This window comes from Folsomia candida, unplaced genomic scaffold, assembly GCF_002217175.1.
Source record: "Folsomia candida strain VU population unplaced genomic scaffold, ASM221717v1 Fcan01_Sc061, whole genome shotgun sequence".
NCBI classification, from domain to species: Eukaryota; Metazoa; Arthropoda; class Collembola; order Entomobryomorpha; family Isotomidae; genus Folsomia; species Folsomia candida.
Window position 1 is genome coordinate 278196 of NW_019091253.1, and position 22699 is coordinate 300894.

The 22699-nt window shown below is 39.1% G+C and overlaps 1 protein-coding gene across 1 annotated transcript in view; it reads left to right on the forward strand.

The window, feature by feature from the left end:
• The window catches only part of LOC110862574 (opioid-binding protein/cell adhesion molecule homolog), a 68473-nt gene that overhangs the window by 40776 nt on the left and 4998 nt on the right, over nucleotides 1-22699 (forward strand). The window contains exons 5-8 of the mRNA XM_022111792.2: nucleotides 6777-6893; nucleotides 6982-7010; nucleotides 7098-7113; nucleotides 20691-20825. Of these exons, the coding sequence (XP_021967484.1) occupies nucleotides 6777-6893; nucleotides 6982-7010; nucleotides 7098-7113; nucleotides 20691-20825 (297 nt within the window). The remainder of the gene's footprint in view (nucleotides 1-6776; nucleotides 6894-6981; nucleotides 7011-7097; nucleotides 7114-20690; nucleotides 20826-22699) is intronic.

Below are 22699 nucleotides of genomic sequence, written 5' to 3' on the forward strand. Positions count from 1 at the left end.
GACTGAACTGATTTCGACAGGCTTTTTATTAAGTTGCTGATTTACCTTTGCGTCCAACCATTAAAATCATGTGAAAGCTGTCGTATCGATTTCACTTCTTCTGGGAAGAGGAGAGCAAGTGGAGAGAAAGTAAATCAAAGGTTTAACGATTTGGCTGTGTAATTATGTAGAATAATGGAGGGATGTAATTTCGAAATATTTTACACATTTCTGGAAATTGGTTGGTGGATTTTACGTACGTCATGAAATTGTTATATCATGAGAACAAATGATAACGAAGGAGGCTCAAAAGTAACTTTTTTTTTGTCGTGTCATGTCAAAACAAGATTTAAATTTACTGTCATGTTTCCCCTTTATGATTCCGTGTTTGTTTGACGTACAAGTGAAAGAATACTTACTTGTGGTACCACAAATGGAATGGATTTTGATGGAAAATTGAATCCCTGATCTGTTAGAACTGTATATTTATGTACTTGTCAGTTTAGCGGAGAAAGTGTCAGACGCATTTTTACATCATTTTGTTGTTGTGAAATGAAGTGTAAAATAGCACAAAAAATAAAACAGAGTGCGAAATTTTTACGCAGAATTTTAAAAATCGACCCACTCTCACTCACGAAGCAACCACTTTCACGCAAACCTAATCCATCACACCGAGTCTCGTCTACTGTCAAAGAAAGATCGCACATATCAAACTATTCAAGCATGAAAATGAGGTCGTCCTCCGTAACAACAACAACAAGCAGCAAGTTACGCAGCGCCTCTCGTACACACGTAAAAGTGAGGCACAAAACACTCCACGTAACAAAGTAACAACGCATAATATGCTCAAGAAAGTGTGAATGTCTTTGAAATCAGCTTCTTCAAATCCAGTTAAGAACCCGTTTTTTTGGATCGATTCGAAATTGAGACACATTTTATGTAATCCAATCCAATTACGCGTTTCGTAGTGGTTGAGGACTTTGGGATGATGGCGACATTATTGAGAGTGAAAGTGCGACTTGATTCCATTCAGGCAGACATCATCACCTTCGTCACGTCATGTCATCATCTCATCTCGATGATAAAGACATTTTTTTTGCCCGAGACGAATGATGACTCCTCGTTACTTTTCTGACTAGAATCTGCTTATCCTCCTCCCGTTCAAAAAAATTTTGTTAAGGTTCTTGAAAATGTTTGCAAGTTCAAAGAGAAAGTGTTACACGTTTCTGAAAGAGTAAAGATGATATGATTCCCCTCTCGACCCGCATATTCAGGAAAAGGAAGCCTTACAAACGTAGATATGTAGGTACTACTTATTTCGCTGCTTTCTCCGGATCAGAGAAATCACGTGTAAGGACTGAACCAGGGCGAGGAAAGGGACTAAACCCGCAGGAAGGAAGGAGCAAAGGAAGGAGGAGACAGTTTGCAAAAGTGGAATTAAAATCTTGAGAAATGTTGTGAATAGATCAGAATGAGATCAGGGCTCATTATAAATTCAAATCAAATTGAAATTCTAGCCCTGCCAGGCCACCAGGCAGACACAAACGTAGCAAGGAGGCAAGAAGGAAAGTAAAACCTAAACCTCAGCAGGTTCTCCGCTTTCAATTGGAGAGACCAACCACGACTCTCGACGAGTGATATATAAACGGATCTTATGACAGATGACTAGACTGACGACCTCATTTCACTCACTCACTCAATTGCGTAGCCTTCAAGTGATGGGCACATTCGTGTGGAAATGGAAAATGTGCAAAATCCTCATGGGAAAATGAGCCTCGTTTTGCAAATGTTGACTCTTTTTTATGCCCTGGAAAGAAACAGGAAGGTTCAAAATGAGGGGAAAGACGTTGTATGTACTGAGCACACACAGTTTGTATTCAGGGTCAAGTTGTGAATTCGAGTGAAAGCAGAGACCCGTGCAAAAACTGAGATTCGCTTAAAAAGCAATTATTCATTTTGTTTCTGCGCACATATTTTTTCATGTATGTTGGAATGTAAGAAGACTACATACATACTGACAAAATTTATTAAGGCGTACATGCAAATTTATAAGATGTACTCTATATCTACTTGCCTTTATGTACATAAGTAAGAGTGTGTGGAATGTGCGAACTTTCCACTCACCAGGAAAGCTCAAAGTGTCGACATAATTCATGTTTTGTAGCCAATTCATCTCAGAATTGGGGAGGAAAAAATCTGGCCGAATCTCAAGATTTCTCTTCCACCACGACCACCACTACTGCGAACTTTCTCTAACATTTTATTTAAAAAATATACAGTCCAAATTTAAATTATACGGAGACGGAAATCCGTGCCAAAAAATGGATCATGGCCCGAAAGGCAGGGTCTGTCACCCCCGAACAGAAATATCATTTCTTCATTTTCTGCCTCTCTCTGTGAGAAAAATTTCCGATATTATTATTATTACAGAAATCTGCATGGAATCGAATCGGATAACCGAATCAAGTTGGAAATGCGGGGGACGATCCAACATAAAAAATAAGAATGTCATAAAAAGGCGAAAGTAATATTTTTCCGGCCGGGGGTGTCCGCTGGTGGATGCGTATTTAGTTTGTGACTCAAGGATTCACTGTTGGCACGAGGAGGCAAATGGGGTTTCCGTCCTCGTCGGGTCGTGGTGGTGGTGTCAAAAAAAGAGATGAATGTATCAGATAGATTGAGCATATTAGTGACGGGCGGGAGGGAGTGGAGAAAGTGAGCCGTGTGCCCGTGTAGCATTTATTGGATGGATGGCGAGGTGCAGATTCGTACCAGCGGCCCACAGAATGAAGACGGATGAAAAGATTTCCACAAATTTAAATGGCAAAGGGAGCAACCTTTCGGAACAGGTTGGCTACCAGATTTTGCACGCGATGCAATTTTTTACATATATGCATGCATGTACATTTATATTATGTAATACATAGTTTTTGCTGTATTATATAACAACGGAATGCATAATCCAACTTTTTATTAGTGATCTGGTCGAAATACTGATGCGAAGGTGCACATGGGGAAAGTAAAATTGTGTCGAATATGCAAATGCGAATGTGCATGGTTTAAGAAAAATGTGCAAATTTAGACATGTCGAAAGAAGTCTAATATCTATGTACATGGGTTTATTCATGTCTTCATACTGAAAAAGTGTATTTTTTGCACGTTTTCAAATAGAATGATATTTTAGCAATAGACTTGTGTATAAATTGAGAAATATATTGTCCTCATAATTTTAATACACTTTCCCACCTCCCTTTCCTGCAATAAAACAGTTAACAAATGCAATTTACACCTGTAAATTTCACGGGAAGATTATGTTCCGCTAAATTATGTGAGAACTGCAAGTCTGCCCGAATGATGCAACCGATACACATATTGAGGTTATCATATTTTATGTTTCCTTGCATAACACGGCACAGTTTTCCAATTCGACGTTGTTTCATGCTTGACAAGTCAAGTTTCGCCTTCAACTCTATTTTCGTCCCGTATTTATCCCTGCTCCCAAAATGTCTATGAAAATCAAAAGTAGATTGAATTTTGGTTTGGTTTTGATCCATTTCATTTGCAGATAGAGTGGGATTCTTGTTCCATTATTCGCGTGGGAAGTAAGTATCCTGCTGAAGTGCAGTCGTGGTTTAGTTTATCCTGCGAAAATTATGCACAGAGGCCAACGATGAGTTCTGGAGAAGAGAGGAGTTCGGGATGAATCAATATTTATGTAAAGTGCAAATTGAAGTCAATTTGCGAAAAAGCAAATTGAAATTTGCCCACTCGAACATGTAAACTGCTTTTACATACTTCGTAATAACGCGTAATATAAAGTTGCGGAGTAGTTCGCAAAATACTTGACATGCAACAAATGACATAATTTACATCGACTTTCGGTAAATTGACTTTACACATTTTTATTTGCCTACAAAGTAAATTGTGTGAATTGGATTAGTTCCAAATGATGGGAAGCACTTGCCCTATTTTATTTCATTTCTTGTTGAGAGCATCTTATTCCTCTTTAAAAAGTGGAACTTTATTCGCAACGAAATTAATCAATCCATTTCATTGCTTTCATTTTTGCAAATTTCATATGCAAAATCAGAATACAACGTTTTTCGCCTTTCTTAAAAACATCGACTGATAATAAAATTGCTTTCACTTTGCAAATTTCATACGCAAAATCAAAATACACATATATTAAAACTGCTTTTCCCCCTTCTTAAAAACATTAACTGTATTAAACTAAAATTTCTTAAAACCCTTTCATCACCAAAATTTTCCATTAAAACCTACTTTCACCCCGTCGTACTTACGTATGTACAAAGTGGAAATGAAATCAATGAACCCAGACGCCAAGCACTTTCACCTGAAGCAAACTTTATTTAGCACTCACGACCACGAGTCAATACTTGCACTCACACTTTCTCCGTCCCACTTCCCCATTTTTTACGAAGGTATAGCCTCTTGGCCCTCGTAAGTTAATCGTTAATGCAAATGATTACTTCTTTTGCTTGAAAATCGCAATTTCTGATCCTCCCAGCTGATATTATTTGCCCTGTGAGCTTTCACCGAGAGAAAATGGCTTTTGTCGCCAGTACCACTCTCACTCAAGTTGCGGAAGAAAAACGCATAATTTTTTTCTTTCTCTGCTTTCTCTCCATTTTTATTATGAGATATTTTCTCCCTTCCATTATCCTAGGAAGGAAAGAAAAAAAAGAGAGAATATAAGAATCTGATACCACCACACACTCCAACTTTTGCTTTCCAACAACTTTTGTGCCCTACACGCTTTGTATGTTTGTGTAGACTTGTGAAAAAAGCGTAATATTCTTAATAGCTCTCTCGGGCCTTGTTTCCATTATGTGTGAGATGTCATGTCATATACATGTCGCTTACAGTGGGTTAACTGCCAAAAGTTAACCTTTCTATGTGACCATGCATACGACGTGTGTCTCTCTCTGGGAAGAGCAGCCTGGCCAAGAGAACATATCTCATAATGTCCACTCTAATAAATCCAACATGTTTCAAGTCCGACTTAAATAAGAGATGGATTCGCTAATCCGGATGGATGGTGGCACATTTGCATAAAATATCGATTCACTTTTTGCCCGATATATTTCCTAACCTTGACTAATTTAATGTATAAAAAAAATCTAATAAGAACTCCTCCGAATATAGATCGGACCGGACCCGAGAGAACAATAGTGCAAAAATGGTGGTAACAAAAAAGTAGTCCTGCTCAGATTTAATCCTAGGAAATCTTACAACCCGGTCGTCGTCCACGACAATTCCCTGTTCTCCAGTTTTCCACTACAATATGTGTAGACGACCATTAAGTTGGCGAATTGGGTTTAGGTTTTTGCAAGATGTGGCGAAAGATTACTTTCTTCTCTTTTTTTGGCTTGATATTCATTGATCCATATTTCGATATTTCGCTCGACTTTTACCCTTCTGCTCTTGCACAACTAGCACTAATCTCACATCTAATCCAATAATGTTCCTTTGTCGCTCCTCTCACTCGACTTAATGGCACAGAACGCAGGCGAAGAACAAATGACCCGACAAAATGTGCTTCCTCCGCTTCGTCCCATTGAACAATTTTTGCAAAAGGGAAAAGAACAACAATTCTGAGAGGATTGAGAGAAGAGGGTGGATGAATTTGGCTTCTTAATGGAACGGTCGGCGGTAGTGCGAGTAGTGCGAGAAGCGAGTGGGGTTAAGATGGGAGGAAGCGATGTGGAGAAAGTCGTGTAAATATAAATTGCATTATCGTCAAGCAGCTCGTATTTGTTTAACATTTCATTTCTTTATTATGCAATATGAGCCAAAATGTATACGCGAAATTGGCGCGGGGAGAGGATTTATAAATTATATGCAAAATCCGCAACATAAACCCACACCGCGAAAAAAAGGATGCATGCGCGGAATATAAATAATTTGTTCAAAATTGTATCCTCATTTGTCTTCATATTTGTAGTACGTACTTCCGAATATGAACGACCGAACATCAACTTGTTTCCTCTTGAGAGATGAAAAGATTGTGCAAAAATCTACAATAATATAACGAATTTGCATGCGAAATTTCCGCGAAGTGGGGGATGGAGGGAAAATATTATTGTGCATTCAAGTATCGCATCAATAGATAAGTTTAGGAATATTTGAGGAATATTTTAGTTTAGGAATATCTTAATATTCTTTAAAGGCCTTGTTGAATTGGACGTGTTCCATTCTGCTCTCAGTAAAGATTAAGCGGTTGGATTGAGGAGATGAGAGAGAAGAAGAAAGATTGAGCATTTGTGAAGATGATGATGATGTAAGGAGAAAAAAATAGTGCACGTCGGTTGGGAATTTTTAAAAATTCATGAAAAAAGTATAGCTCAAAAAATAAAATTTGATCTAGTGTTAAGTAATATACAGTTAAAATTATGAAATATTTTTGTTATGTAGATGAGTGTATCGTTAAAATGGGGGAAAAAATTATATAATCCTCTGGAAAAATACTTTTTGAATATTTCCTGTCCACAAAATGCATGGATTGGACCCTTTGTTCTTTCTTATTTCGTTCCATTTTTATTCCTTCCGTTCCACCCGATTTTTCTGCTCTCCGATTGCTCGTTCGTTTCACTGGTATTTGGTTAAGCCGAGATGAAAGAGAAAGTTTTGGGTTTTGAATTTTGAATGTGGATTCGTGATTTGGATTTATCCCCAATTTATTCGAGTATATGTACGTATATACATTTAGTATTGGGTGGGTTGGCTTTTGGCTGTCTTTTTAGAAATGAATGAATATATTTCTTTCTGTTTTGCAGATTTCTTGGATTCGCAGAAGAGATTGGCACATATTATCCGCAGGCAAGCAAATTTATACATCCGACGAGAGATTCCAAGTCTTACATTCGGACGGATCTGACGAATGGACGTTACAGGTGAGAATTTCGAGAGGAGATCAAAATCATTGGTTTAAAATATGTACGTTTTTTTTGCTTACAATTCATATTCCAATCTTATTAACAGGTCAAATTTGTGCAAAAGCGTGATAATGGGTAAAAAATCTTAATAATTTTCCCAATTTTTAATAAAAATCCGGAACACCTTGTAATTTTGCGTATTTATTTTATTTCCCAAAAAAGGACTTACGAATGTCAGGTAAGAGAAAATATACTACATATAAAAAATCATAAACATTTTCTCCTCCAAAAAAGCAACAAGAGAAGAAACACGTTGGTTACTTTTAAGTAAATTTGTGTCTTTTCCTCCAAACCCGAACGGACTTTCTTCTCTCCTAACTTAAATCGAATAGAGAAAGAAGAAAGTCGCGAAATCGGTGGTGGAATACTAACGATATGGAAATTACACTGCGGACGAGTCTCCTCGCACAAACTGTCCTCTCCACTTTCACGACTCGCTCGTTGGAATGGAATTTCTTGTTTTAGATGAAGTTGAAGTATTTACTCAAGTTAAAGACTTTGCCGTGTAAATAGTCAAATCTATCCCGAATTCTCTCCCTTCTCCGTTCTCCCCGTCTCCAGAAACTCTGCACAAAAAGTGTGGAAACATTTTGTACATAATTTTTGGTTTGTGCCTTATGAACTGGACGCTTTCACTAATTTCCAGCCCCACTAACGCGGAATTACTATTATTATATAAGTGGGAATTATATTTTCTCCGTTCCACTTAATTTGCGGCGTGATGACAATAGCACTTATTTCGTGGCACGTAGCACATTTAAAGAGGGAAATTAAGTAGTCGCTGTCCAGAATTAGGGCTTTTTGACAAATATCGGGTGGGATCATTTTACTGTTCTTTTCTCCCTTTTGTCCCGTCACGTAATAACTTATTCCATTTTACGACATCTTACAACACGAGACTTTTATTTTATTTTTATAAAATGGGAGGCGAATTGGGCTCAAATATCCGTCCTTCTACTTACATCCATCCCACCATTTCAGACGGTATCTAGACAAGCCTCGTGATGAAAGTGTCAATCGATCCGGGTGACATTCACATTTCGCAAAATTCCGAACATTTTTCACCCTCCATTGACACCCAATGACTGCCCTCCGCCCGGAATTGGAATGAAGTTTAGCCCCACGAACGAAACGAAATGTCACCGAGGAGGGGACATATTTGTTAAAAAGATGTTAAAAAGAGTGGCCTGGGTGAAAGCGGGTTTTGTGTCCAGTCCAGCATTTTTCTCGAACTAATTGAATATTCTTGTAACACGACGAATGATGGAATGTCCCCGTCGGTGAAACTATTTGTTAAAAAACGAACCCACACAACGGTTGGCCGACTTAAGTCAAGGGTCGTCTTTTTTACGGCGCACGATGCATTTTACCGTGAAAATGAAAACCCTTCAAAACCACACTTACCAAACCAAACCAAACCCAACCACCAAATGGGCTGGCATTGTATGTTCGCTACCATTCTGGCCATGAAGTTGTTCCAACAAAAGAAACCAAACCACCAATTTCCAACACGGGCCAACGAAACGAAACGCAACGAAAGCAGAGCGGAATGCCAAAGTAAACTTGTTTTTGTGTATTGACTCAACTTTTAACTTTTTTTAAGGGCCTGGGTAAAGTGAGTGAGGGATATGAAAAGGGTGAAGAATTGGATGGATGGATGGAATCTGTGGAAAAAACTTTCATGGGAAAGTATTTATGTATGTATCCACCCAGCAAGAGTCAGAGCAGACCTTCATTGTCGTCCTACATGCTGCCTGCTGCCCTTGTTCTGTCCCCGACTGCATGCACATTCAATTCTTCTTCAATAGATTTGATTCAGGAGTGCAGAAAAACCAAAAACCACTTTTTTTCTCTCTCTCTCTCTCTTCTACACAATCCAATTGGCCATGTTTGTTTGAATTGTTCGTGGTTTTAGGTGGGTTTACTTACTTGGTTGTTACGGGACAGGGTTACGCAACGTGCCAAATGGACTGGACGGGAGTGCATTGTGTGTGTGTGATTTGTGAAGAAGGGGTTTTGAATGGGAATGAGAGAAATTGCTGGCAGGTGGATTGGACTGGAGACAAATTTGCGAAGAGAGGAATTGTGTAGTGACCCGGTTAACATAAGTGGCGCAATTTTGGCTTTCTTCTTCTTCTCCTGCTGGATACGTACGTATGTAGGAATCATTAAGTGACTGCAGCTGGGACACCCTGTCATTAAGTTGGTGGTGGTTATTTAGACTTGCTGATTGGAGCTGCACTATTTTGTTTGTTTTGTTGCGGTGGGTTGGCCACATTTCTTTGATGATTAGCTTGTTATGTAGTGGAATGGGCTGAAATTGGTCTCATTTACCAATTTAGTTACATACATGTCTAGTTCCTCCGTGGTTCGGTGACCATTAATATATGCGTGATGTGAATAATGACGGTTGATTGGGGTGCACCACCAATTTTACGTGGTTTTGGGGACATTCTTTTATAGAACTAACTACCCGGGTGGGTTAAAGTGAAAGTAAATTTCCAAATTGTGTGTCCCATCATACACTTTCACCGCGAAGAATTGCATTGTAAGGTTCATTTGTGCTTGTAGATTGTCATGTTTTCCTCGCCCAGAAAAAAATACCTGGGCCACAAAATTACGAGTGCAAGTGTCAGGTCACTTCTTCAAGTTCTTGGGGCTGCCATGTCAGTAAAATGGGTTTTCAATATCCGCTTTCTCCCCTTCACTTTCACTCTTGGGTCGGTTTTTTATTTGCCCAGTGTCCACTCTGTCGGATGAGATTGACAGATAGCTCGTGTGACTGACCACGGCGCACACATCGTCACAAAACCGTCAGCCGCAAAAACTCCGTATTTGACTTTACGCTCAATTGCTTCACTTACCATATGCGACAGAGTACTCGCTCGATTAACGTTCACCTTGGCGTGTGCACTTTTTCAGAATTTTCTGACCCAGAAAATTCCAAAAAATACTCGAGTAAGATTTAATCCCGAATAAATGAACCATTTGACGGGTCGTAATTAACACGAAGGATGACACGCAATCTGATGAGGATTCCCCACCGAGGAAAAAAGTATTATTGACGTTATCTGACCCAAATCAAGCCGTGGCATCTCCGCCCTGCCATAATTATCTCCACATCCATCTTTTATTACGGGTCAATTAGTCGTAATGATGAAATGCGACTTTCCCTGTCATTAATTTCTTCATAACCTTCTCCAATTTCATTGCAATTAATGTTTTGTAATGGTTCAATCGTATAACAAAATAAATTTCCAACTGTTGTAATTAAGGTTTTGTTTTAAAGAGCAAATCTATTTTCTTCGCCTTAAAAGTGAAAGTTCACCACACAAATTGAGTTATTTGGGTTAATCGTATGCAGATTCGAGGGTGGTTGGTTTGTAGTGCAGTTTAGCTTTCTCTCTCTCCGCTGGCAAAGATGTGATGAGATAAATCAGGTCCTTCTCTTCTTCATGTGTACATCTCGCCGGTCGTGATTTGGTTACTTTCTCCACTATCTCGACAGGCCAAGAGTGCGCCCCACCCGGGCAGAAAATTAGGAAGAAAACAAACCATGTACATATACTCGTACCATTCATTCATTCATATTTGTCTATCTGGGTGCATAACCTACTTGAAATGTGTGACGTACACACAAAAAAACTTTCTTGGCAGGGCACCCCAACCCAAAACCCGTATCATCATCGCTCCGTGATACGAATTCCTTGAAACGAAACGTAAAATCGCAACATAAACTATTTACATTTCTCCAGAAAAAAAGCACAGACGCGAAGTTGGATATGCATGCCAGCTTAAATTAACAAGAGAAAAGAAGAGAAAGAAAGCAGGACAAAGTCATCAGGATGTTGGCTGTTGTTATAATTTTAATTGAATTTGGCCGTCATGATGCTTTCTTCACAATTCATGTAAAGTACTCTGCATTATGTAGGACTCGGTTCAAAAAGTAAATTGATTCTGGCAGGAGTTCTTTTCGCAGAAGAGAGAGAGAGAAAAAAAATCTAGTCTTGTCTTCTCTGCATCGCAGCCCAGCTCAGCCAGCCAGGCTGAGCAGCGAGTTGTTTGCCTTTTCTTGCACGTATTAAAGTTGGTGTGTGTGTGTATGAAAATGAGATGTGCTCACTTCATCCATCCGACCAAACCCGTATGAATTCACGGTTGCTCATCCTTTAAAATGCGGAAGGACGTCTTTTTTGGCCTCCGTCGCTTTCTCCTAATGGAAATACGGGTAAGCATGGAAAGCAGCATGACTTGGCAGATTTCACTTTGCTCACCACTTTTGAATTGATTGATACCGTATTAGGAGGAGAGCAGGCAGGGTGTGAGGCTGAAATCGAGATAGGATCGGAGAATTGCTTTCTTTTTCTATACAAAAAGTGTATAAGGCGGATATGAAGAGACAGGGAAAACGGCTTTCTCTCCGACACCTCAACCACGACCGACCAAGTAAGTAAGTGGCTAGCTAGGTGAATAGTTGGGTGGGTCGAGGTTGGTTGGTTGGTGTGGAAAGACAAGGTTGAAAACGAACCCGGGAGAAAGTTTTTCTTTCTTTGAGAAACATTTGTCTCGTAGCGTGTGTGTGAGTTTTTGTCCAATTTGTTCTTCTTCTCGGGGAGAAAATGATTGTGGATGATGGTGAGATGAGGAGTCAGCCAGTACGGAGCTGCTCAGCGATGATGTGTCGGTAGAAAGATAGCCGTGGTGGTGGTGGTGGGTGAAGGAAAGGGAAGTGATCCGTTTTCGGTGCGGGTGTCGGTAGATTGGGTGACTGATAGGGTGACGAGACTGGCTGGGTATCACTTTCTCTTCTTTTTTCTTGAGGAGATTGAATTGGATGGAAAGTTGGAGTGAAGAAAGAAGAAGTGGGATGCTAATAAAGTGCCATGGTTTTTGGCATCAAATTTTGTTAGGATGATGATGATGATAATAATGCAAAAATGAGATCATTGTTATAAATTGATTGGGAGGAGAGGGTGCAGCAGATTTGGAAAATGTGGAAAGGTTTGTATTAAAAATACATGCGTAGATTCTTAACGAAATGGTGTAGAATCATATGACCGACACGGTAATAACGGGTATTACGGTATAGTGATGAAGTATACCGTTGTAGTAATGAAAATTTACCACTCAAAGAAAACTATTACCAATCGGGGAGGAAGTTATTCCCAAATCTATACCAATACGGAGTGTATATGTGATTTCACCACATTTTTACCAGTAGGTTTCTAGTCATACCCACATTTTCTGCATTATTCCCCCTTACTTAATGTTGCGATGCAGTGCGGAAAACTTTTTTTTTCTTGCATAAGAGACTTTCTCCATATTGAAATAGGTAAGGCGATAGAGGAAACCTACATAAATCTGCACTCCTGTTCAATCCCCATGCTCAGATTTCCATCCAATCCAACGTTACATAACTCAACTCATTCGTCACTCAATTTCAGCTCGTCTTTCCAAAACCACCAACTTTTCATCATCTGCATCGGCTCAGATGAAGGAAAAAGTCTCACTTCGCACTCACTTTTCCATTGCGTCACCACAACCAATGAATACTTTCCACTTTTTCCACAGAATTTACAAACACTTTCTTTCAAAAAAGTATGTACGCAGGCAAAGAACAGTGTACGTATGTGCTTAACTATTTTAAACAATTCTCAATGAACCCACACCAAGCAACACAATTTTATTTTTCGGTTAAACTTTCCTCATCAAGTTGGTCGTAGTATCTGTGCACTTACTCAGAAGGAAAAAAAGCCAAGGATCCTTTGGCCATTTGGGTTTCGTTCGTTCGTTCGTTAGCTGAGCACTTGAAGTGGCTTCGTTGCCGGGTTGGTGGGTTGGTCGGTCGGTGTTACATTACATTACATCACATCAACTGGGCGATTTTAGTTGCCTGACTTGCTTCCGAGCAAGCAAGTGGCCATCGTTCGTACGTATGTAGTTGCACATCTTTTATTGAATTACACATTACACTGGTTGGTTAGTTGGCATTAAGGAAAAAAAGTAAAAGTACACCACCAACTAACGTGTTTTTTTTCTCTCTCTCTCTAATGTTCTCTCGCTTTCTTTGCTCACTTTTTACAATTTCTCTTCTTCTTTTTTGAGTTTTTATTTTTCACTACGTGTGGTTGGTTTTCCTTTGTTTTAATGAGACTTCTATTTCTTCTCCGTCTTTTTGTAATGTCTCTATTATTTTTGTGGGGGGAACATGCAAAGTCTCATAAATTTTATGCAGGGAATCTCATATTTCGCATCTTTTTCTTGGTACGAATTTAATATAATATTTGTCGAATTTTTTTTGCAATTTTAACAGTCCAATTAAAAATGGTTTATTACTTTCACCTTTAAAAAAGTTTTGCATTGCTCAAGGGAACGGGTATGCAGAGCAGAAGAGGGGAAAGTTTTCGCCTAGTTTTGTTTTCTCTGGGTTTTTTCACTCTTTCTTTTCTTTAATAGAGTCCAGTTCAGTTGGAAGATGTTTTTATTAGTTGGAAGAAGAAGTGGGTCTGATTTTTATCTCAATTTCTCTTTTTTCTTGTTCTTCTCCCCCATTTTAATAGTGGATGAGATTGGATCGTTAAATTTTAGGCGAAATTGAGCAGCATATTTTTTTGGCTGGGACAAGATGGAGGAGAAGAAAGAACAAACGCGTTTTCTTTGAAATTTTACATTAGCTTGATTTTGAACTAGGAAAGACAGATGGATGGATGGATGGATGCAGGCAAATATTAACTTGTTTACTGAAAAGGCACCCATGGGTTGGGTATACATATGTAGCTCGTCGGCTGATTTAGTTTCCAGGAGGAAGGAGGGTGAAACGTCCCGTTGAGAATACGGGTAGTAGTTTTATAATGTAGTTAGTTTCCTTCGTACAGCATGTTTCCCATGATGTATTTCATGCAAAATGTCGTGCCTAGCTGAAAAATAGACTAACGAGATTCGTTATACATACATATTTGCGATCCTCATTTTTTGCACATGTACACATTTCTCTTTAGTGCAAAAAATCTGGAGTCGTGACTTCTTTAGATTAAATATTTCACTAAATACACACATTCTTCCTTCTTTAGCTGTGTACATAAAAAAAGTATTTATATCTAGCAAAGTGAATATTTGCTTGGGAGTAAATTATCTATGTAACCATTTTTCATGAATTATTCCACTTTCTCCCACCCTGCATAATTTTGTGTCGACTTTCTCCACATAAAATTCCACTACAACCTAAAACACTATAGAAGTCAACGCATTAACATACTTTGTCTTCTTCCAACCACAACCTCCCGCTTTTTACGGCACCACGGCAGCTTCCTTCCATAGCTTATGAATTGTCATCAATAATGCAAAGGATGCACTTTGCTCCGTAGCCGACGACAAATTATGGCTGGTTACATAGATAAAACCGTAAAATATCCAAACTGCACTCTTTACCGTCTCGTGGGGAAAGCAGGTGTTTCTCTCCAGCCGAGCGTATCCTTCCTCCGCCAGTAGTTACGTTATGTGGGTCAACTTTCACCACGATGGCGATGATCGTCATGAATTTCATGCCGCTACAACTTTGTGTACCACCATCGTGGCCAATGTCACTCAATCATTCCGAAATATACTTTCAATCCAGCAACCAACCGCAGCGAATTCCGACGTGTGGATATGAATATATTTACCTTTCTCTTAACCACGCTCCATCCAACCAGGTATCCGTCGATCGGTGGGTATGTGCACACACCAATTTTCACGGATTGGATTACTTCTGGTCTACTCTAGTGTTAAATTACCTCTCGTCTCCTTGATGATAACCGCCCGTGCAAATAGTCTCGCGACTTATCAGAGCGGAACAGAAGGGATGGGAGTGATAAAACTGAACCCGGAGAGGAGACTACTACTGTTTGCCCAGATAGGACGTAATCAGTAGTGTGTTTGTGTGATTAATTTACTTTTTCTGCAACTCGTCCAATTTCAAGGTTCCCATTTATTTACTAAGCAAACTTTCCTGCTTAAATGTAACCCTACACTTTTAGACGTGTAATTTTTGTCATTTTGTCACCCATCCGTTCTCCCATTTGGTTGGCGATCATCACCATTCCATCCAGAGGAGTGGCGTAATATCGTTTATACATACAATGCAATCCCTCTGGTAGGACAAAACAGTTCTGGAAATTCCATCTCGCCAGACATTTGTGATGTTATGCATGGCATCGGACAGAATACATCCTCTTGTTTGGGAGAAAAGAGGAGAGAATTCCTCCCATTTTCCGCATCGCATTGCTGACATAGTTTACTTTTTGGGGGTGATGGTGATGTGGGGCATTTACCATCTGATGGTACATTTATTTCGACACGAAGCACATTATTCATGCCGAGAAAGAAAGAAGACAGAAAGAGAGAGGAGAAGCATCATCTGCCAGGCCAGCCACTGCATGGTTAGCCCCGCTGCAGTCCGTCAGGTTTGGGGGAGACACAAAAAAGTGCTTTTTACGGGATTAGCGCACATCCCATGTATCGCTGGACGAGAACCATAATTCACACGCCACCCCCACACCTGACAATCTCGATGCAGTGGAGGAACCACAGCGATAGTGATTTGCACACACATTTGCCTGAACAAAGGCTTCATTTCTCTGGAGAGAGAGAGGCAGAAGGACCAAACCCTTTCTTACGTAATTTCGTGTGTACATATGTATGCACGAAGAGTATAAGTTTGCCGTGCACTGTGGGACCCCAGATCATTCGGGCAATTGACCTCAATCTCCGCTGCTTTCAGAGAGAGAGACTTTCTCTGGGAAACAGTCTGCTTTCTTTTTCCGACCATTATTTCATTGCAGGGAGGAAATGAATGAGGAGAGATTAGTGGAGATTCATAAGCTCGGAGGAATGTAATGGGCAGGAGGAATCTGGAAGTTTTTTTTGCTTTCTTCTCGAGATAGTGAAAGTCTTCCGAGTTTGTTATAGTTATTCGCGGAGAAAATAAATTATCGCACACCTGTAACGCAACGCCACGATTTATTTATTTTTTATAAATAAGTCAGCTAACCTGTTGACACGGATAGCGTTATTTTAAGAAGGCAGGGCAAAAATAAGGACAGCGTTGGAAATAGAAGTTTTGGGAAGGACAATGAAATGACACTCCACAAAGTCATCTCCTGCACGGGTTGGTCTTCCTCGGGGAAATTTCGCTGAATGAAATATGCCTCATTAAACTCAAATTAAGGAGCTCGTTCCTTTATTTGGGAGAGACAGAGACATTGCCAGGATAGAAATGGTTGGGTTGGTTGGTCTTCGTCCAAAATGTTGTAACTCACCAGCGACCGAGGAGGAGAACTACTAATTCAACATTTGGAAGACAAAACCTTGTAGAATGCTTATTATTAGACGGACACTTTCATTACTGTGACGCTGCCTGTGCGTCGTGAACTATCGTAGTGAAAGTTACCTCAATTGCGTCCTTGACTACCTTCTTCCTCCGTCTTAAGACTGGACGGCGATAGACTTTGCAGATTGTTAATACCTTTTAAGCACCCCGTTCAAATTGAAATTAGGGAGGGCAGAGTTACGCGTGAGTAAACCATATCGGGACAATAAGCAGGTGGTTTGGTTATACTTATTAAGTGGATGGTGGGGTGTAAGTAATAAAGAAATAACGGTGGAGGGACGCTACACGTACAACGTGGATTTATTGGCATGCATTTTATTATTTTACAATGTAGACAAACTTAATCAAATTTCTGATTCAAATCGACAACTTTGTACTTTCCACTTTCTCCGAAATGTTTATTTTCTTCAGACTTGTCGCCGAGTGATGTATTGAATATTATTTAATTCATTGTTACGTAGAGTGGTGTATGAATGTACTTACATATAGCATAACAATTGGTTTAGTAGATACTTACTTCCTTGAGTTCGTATATATTTCGCACCAAAACAAGGCAGTCAGGGTCCTTCTCCACCTAAAAGGAATTAGTGAAATGGCTGCCCAAAGTCATTGTAAATTGCGACTTATTGCAAAACTTTGTGGACTGGGTTAGTTTCGTCGTTGTGACAGAAAGTTGGCAAACTTATATCGTCGTCGTAGGTATCAGACGATCAGATATTATTCAGTAATGGGTTTGGTCGGATTTCATTTGTTTTCAGCGGTGCGAAATAATCATTGGACTCTCGTCATAATGGTTTACTCACTCGCTCCTTTATACTTATTACCTCCCTCCGTTCACTTTATTGTTACGCAAGAAGTTGATAAGTCATTAATCCACTTGGGAGAAGATGTTGATCTAAATTTGTGCGTACTTATATTCCACTCAATTTTAGCTGCTTGCTAGAGAGAAAATCATCAATTTTTATCCCATTTAAGCCGTCAGACGAGTGGCCTACTTACTTAGTTCTTAAATTTTCTTAAAACGGGACAACTTTCTGTGGAAATAAATAAATATGTAACTAGTCCGAGTGGGAGAGAGCAAATTGGAAAATTTATTTATTTAGTTTACTTCATACTTTGCAGAGTGAAAGTGAACCTTGTTGTGTACCCAGGAAATCAGAATGGATTGAATTTGAACTGTATGCATGCACGCTGATTATATTATTCGCAACTTTCTCTGAAACGTAATTGTTGTTGAAAGTGAAACTATACTTTCTCCTTTGAAAAGTTGTTGCAACAAATTCCATAATTTGCAGGATAACTTTCTCTCTCTCTCCGCTGTACATTTGTTTGTTTGGCTTGGCTTGGGTTAGCTCAGCTACTGATAAGTAAGTAGATAAACAAACGAATAAACACATTTTGTCGGAGAGAGAATCACATTTTCACATCTGCGAATGTGAGTGTGAAACCTTTTAAGTCGAGCTGTTGGCCTACATACTTGGGGAAAGTTACTTGTTGGTTAGAGGGAATTGGGATAAATATTTTTCACCCGGTTGCTTGTTGCTCAAAAGAAATATTCTCGGAAGTATTTAGTGAGTAGATCCATGTATTTACTACTAGTTTTTAGCGTTCATAGTTTCGTCTCAGTTCACATGACTGGATTTTGTGAAAACTGGTGAGATTGAGAAACAATTCTAGCCCAAGTTTAGAAATAATTGGACTTTGTACTTGAAGATGAGTCGAGTCAAAACAGAGCTTAGAGTATATCCATTTCTCATTACGAGAACTAAATCAACACCACCACCGACAACAAAAGACTAAATTTAACCGGGTAAATATCCGGAAGCGGTGTACATGTAGTAAATATGCGTGCGTATGTATGTATAGGCTTCGCTGTGGGGAAGGATTTATGGGTGTCGCTAAACAGGCGAGTGAATAACGGTGGAAAATTAGTAGTTTTTAGAGGAAAGCAAAATTGTGTCACAAATTAGAATAATTCTGCAAAATGCACACCTCGCTAGGGGCAATATTCATTGGAAAGGTGCAATTTCTTGAAAATATCGCAAATTACGTGAAATTATTCAAGGGTGAAATTATATGTAGATCGAATTATGAATAATTTTATTAAATTGTAACACCTCAACGTCGAAAATAACCACAACTATTTTACTGCATATGTTCATGTGCTACAAGATTGTGAAAAAATCCCACTCAAAGTTTAGCAAAATGTAAAAATCATAATAATACTGTACTTATTATAGAATGAAACCCTATTATTTAAGCGACTTTGTCTGTCTGTCCATCCGTCCGTCCGTCTGTCATCAGGATTACTCGAGAACGAATCGAGATCGGTCATATGTATGACCGCAAGGGGAGGATCCTATCAACTGTTGGGATCACTCGGGCCACCACCCTCGAGGTCAAAGGGTGTGGTGTGGTCACATATTTTTTTGGGGGAATTACTGGTTTCACCCTATTGCTACATTTCGTTTCTACAGTTTATTCTGGTCGAAATTATGATTCGCCATAATCATCATTTTCCCGTTAGGATGTTTTGTGCGTTGGTTATGTGTGTTTTGCCACTTCATGAAATAAGAAGACTTTGATCTCGTGATACGATATTGTTGTGTTGCTGCCTGGCTGGCTGGTTGACTGACTTGGTCGTCATCATGCTTGTGGAAGAAAGCAGCAGCAGTGAGTGTATTTACCAGCCTGAGGGAGCAATTGGTTTGTTGGTGAGTGCTCAATGGGAGAGAAAATAGAGTGAAAGCTCTTTTGTGTAGCCAACCAGCCACGCCACGGTAAATTGTATCTCTTAAAATCAAATCTCCGCAAAAGCAAAAGCGAACCAAAGCTCTTGAATCCCACCACTCAAGTCTCCTCTCTCTCCTTCTGTCCTCTGCTATCCGACGTTCAATCGCCCACTGAAGTCTACGACCATGTACTTCCACCCAGCAGATTCGACAAATGAGGACCCAGCCAACTTCAGAATATCACTTTAATTAAAGGCCACCTTCTTAAAAATTGAATTGTATACGATACAATAGTATGGCCACTGAAGGGTGGGCGTAGGTAATGGAAATATTAATTACTAATTACTTACTCACTCACTTACTTGCTTGCTCGACCAAGTCAAGTAGTTTGTGAGTAGATATTAAGTAACTGAATTTCAGGTGAATAAAGCCATTGTGACCTTTCTGTTCGTCCTTCGCATAATTATGAATCATTATAATTTATTTTTGAGACGAGTATTTTTAGCAGGTCACGACTCCAATTACCGAGTTGGAAGGACAATTATTACAGTGTAACAGTTTCTTTCTTGGATGGCAAAGAAAGAAATGCATGCGTAGGTGGGACCCAATTTGTGGGGAAACGTGGTTTAACAAGATTTCCCAGTAGGACAAAAATACTTTTGGCAAAGGGAAGAAAAGGAAATTTTAATTTTATTACTTTCTTGTGCAGAATGGACAAAGGGATCGAGGTGGGTGGGGAATTTTGTATGCAAATTGAGTGGGATCAACACCTTTTTTAGATTGGAAAAAATTGGATTTTAATAAATCTAAAGGATTCTGTGTATACATATTTTTGTCGCGAAATCTTTGTGTTTTGCGCTAAAAATATTTTCATACGTTGTAAATTCAAAGCCCAGAGGACTTTTTTTTGAATTTCTCCTTATCCATTTAAACCTGTACTCGTACATGTTCAAATAAATTTCCGAGAAACTGGAGTTCTTCATTCTTTATGGCATCTTGATAAGTACTTAATTTCTGAGTATCTAAAATCGATCCCTTATTTGCATAACTTTCTAAATTCGTTCCAAAACTTTGCAATAATTAAGTTTAATGACAAAGTTACCTATGTGCGCTTGTACCCACGTACACATAAATCCAACTACTTGACTCCACTCACTCGCTTTAATGAGTTCTTTGACATGTTCCTTTCGCATATCCCTCTACTTTTATGCAATACACAACTTTCTCATACACACATAATTGCAATATGCTTAATTTCCCAAGAATAGGACAGAAACAAAGCTCTTCTTTAACTCGACACTCTCCGTGTCACATTTTCCCCCTATTTCTCCAATCAATTGCTGTTGTCCTCATCTCCCTTGCGAGATCGTTCCACCCTTCATTATCTCCCCTCTCGGAAAACAGCACAGTTTAATTAACGCTCTCTGAATTATTGACACTTGATTACGCACCTACTTACTCACTCCTCGCGAAAGTTACGAGTTAATGAATTCATCAAAGGGCAAGACTCCAACGGCGGAAATTGGCTGAATCCTATATGTATTTGTATACATACACATTGTCACAAGTTCCATATAATAACGTGTCAATAACTTGTGTACTAGATACCAAGCGTTGACCCCATTCGACTAAAACATCCATTCTACTCTATTTCAGGTATCGACAGGGACTGGCGTGGCGTCGTACAACGTTCATCTCGTCGTCGCTGTCCCGGAAGCTTTTATCCTGGGCAACGGAGAGTACCACGTCGAACAGGGCAGCACCATCAACCTCGTCTGCATCATTGAAAAGGTGAGTAAGCTCCACACAAAAAGTGGTAAATATGTGGGAGCAAAGTGAAAAAAGCGATAATTCTTCCGCTGGAAAATTTCCTTTCAATCCGCGATAACACGAGACCCGGCCTCGTCTCCTTTTCAATGTCACGTCGCTCCTCTCGAGATAGTGAAAAATTACGGGTTATTTTTCTGCCCTGCAACAAAAAAAATAGTGATGCATGGACAGGGGGGAAAATATACATAAAATAAAGAGGAAGCCTGATCGAGGCGAGGAACACATTGTAAAATGCAATGGAGACAATGAGTACATTGGTTGGTTTTGTGTGGGAGGAGAGGAGAGGAGGATGGATAAGTTATTACGAACCATCCATTTGCTTGTCATCTCGGCAACACTTTCACCCCACACACATGATTCAATTCAATGCAGACACACAACAAGCACAACGAACGACTGCTAAAAAGCCAAACCAACAAAACATCTTGATTCAGGCAAACATTCGTGTGAAAATATTGCCTTCTTTTTCATTCATTCTGTGTTTCGTCGTAACCTAACCTTAAAAATCAATTCGTACCTTGTTCAGTAAAGTGACGATGGTGTGGTCTGGTCGGGTGGAGTAAATGTATGAGAAATTGGGAAAGGTTTTGTAACACATTTAGGCAAATTCGGATTTATTTTTAGATTTGTAGACTTTCTTTTTGATAAATAAATATTTTCATGCTTAATGAGGGACTTATTTTCATACAAAGTTTTTCATTGTGGTAAATATTTACATTTTCGGTTTGCCTATATCTCAAAAATAGGAATGGGGACAATGCTTAATTGGGATTTATTTTTAAATTCGTGATAAATATTTTCATGCTTGAGGATTGAACGATTTACATATTTTTCTATCGATTTTATTATTGTTATATATTTTTAGTTTATTTTCTCTTCCTGAAAAAAATATACAATACAAAAAAATGAACCATTTTCTCAGAAATTGTAGAGATAAACTTTTCTCTAAATTTATTCAGAATCCATTTCAAATATATTTGCCCATTAAAAAGTTTAGTGGTCCCAAACGACTACTTAACTTTCACCTGAGAGCGTTAGGATGTGACGCTCTTTGTATAAACGGAGTTTCGCACATAAAACTTTTTTTTCCTCCTCCTTGGAATATTACATTACAAGAGATACTTTACGAGTGGAGGGGCATCCTCGTTGATACTGTTTGCAAATTATACTAAATTTTTAGATAAACAAATACAATACGTATTGTATCCTATTTTTATTACGGAGCGTACTTATGTATAAAATGTGGAGTAGTGGAGTGGATGGGATAATCCGACTTTTTGGAGAGGGGAGCTCTAAGCCCACTACAAGAATGTCATCCCATTATTATTATCCCACTACACTTTGCGTAATGGAGATAATGATCAATCATCACCCTCTCAAGATGGTGATTCAATTACGCCACACGACTTTTGAGGTGGGAGAAAGCAGAAAAATTCACAATAATGATCATCCCATCATCATCATTTCGTCTCCACTGGAATGAAAAGATGATGACATAATTCGCAATAATGGGGGTTGACGGGCCATAAATCTTACTCCGTGGTTGCTTATTCAAGGAGCGAAGTACGGGTTAAGATTTTATTTTAATGAGGAATGATTCGAAATGATGATTTCTTTAAATCCATTATTCTTTGGATTTAGGAAATTCTTATTCCAAAATTCTGTGCGGGGTGCACTTTAGAATATTTTTGAGTCATTATGAATAAAATGGTGGATATTTACCTTTTTGAGTGTAAAATGATGTCATTTGTGTCAAAGTTTTCCTCTCTGAAAAAAGAAATCTTATCTCTCATGTCCATCATGATTTGGATGGCATAAATATTTCGGCATGTCTC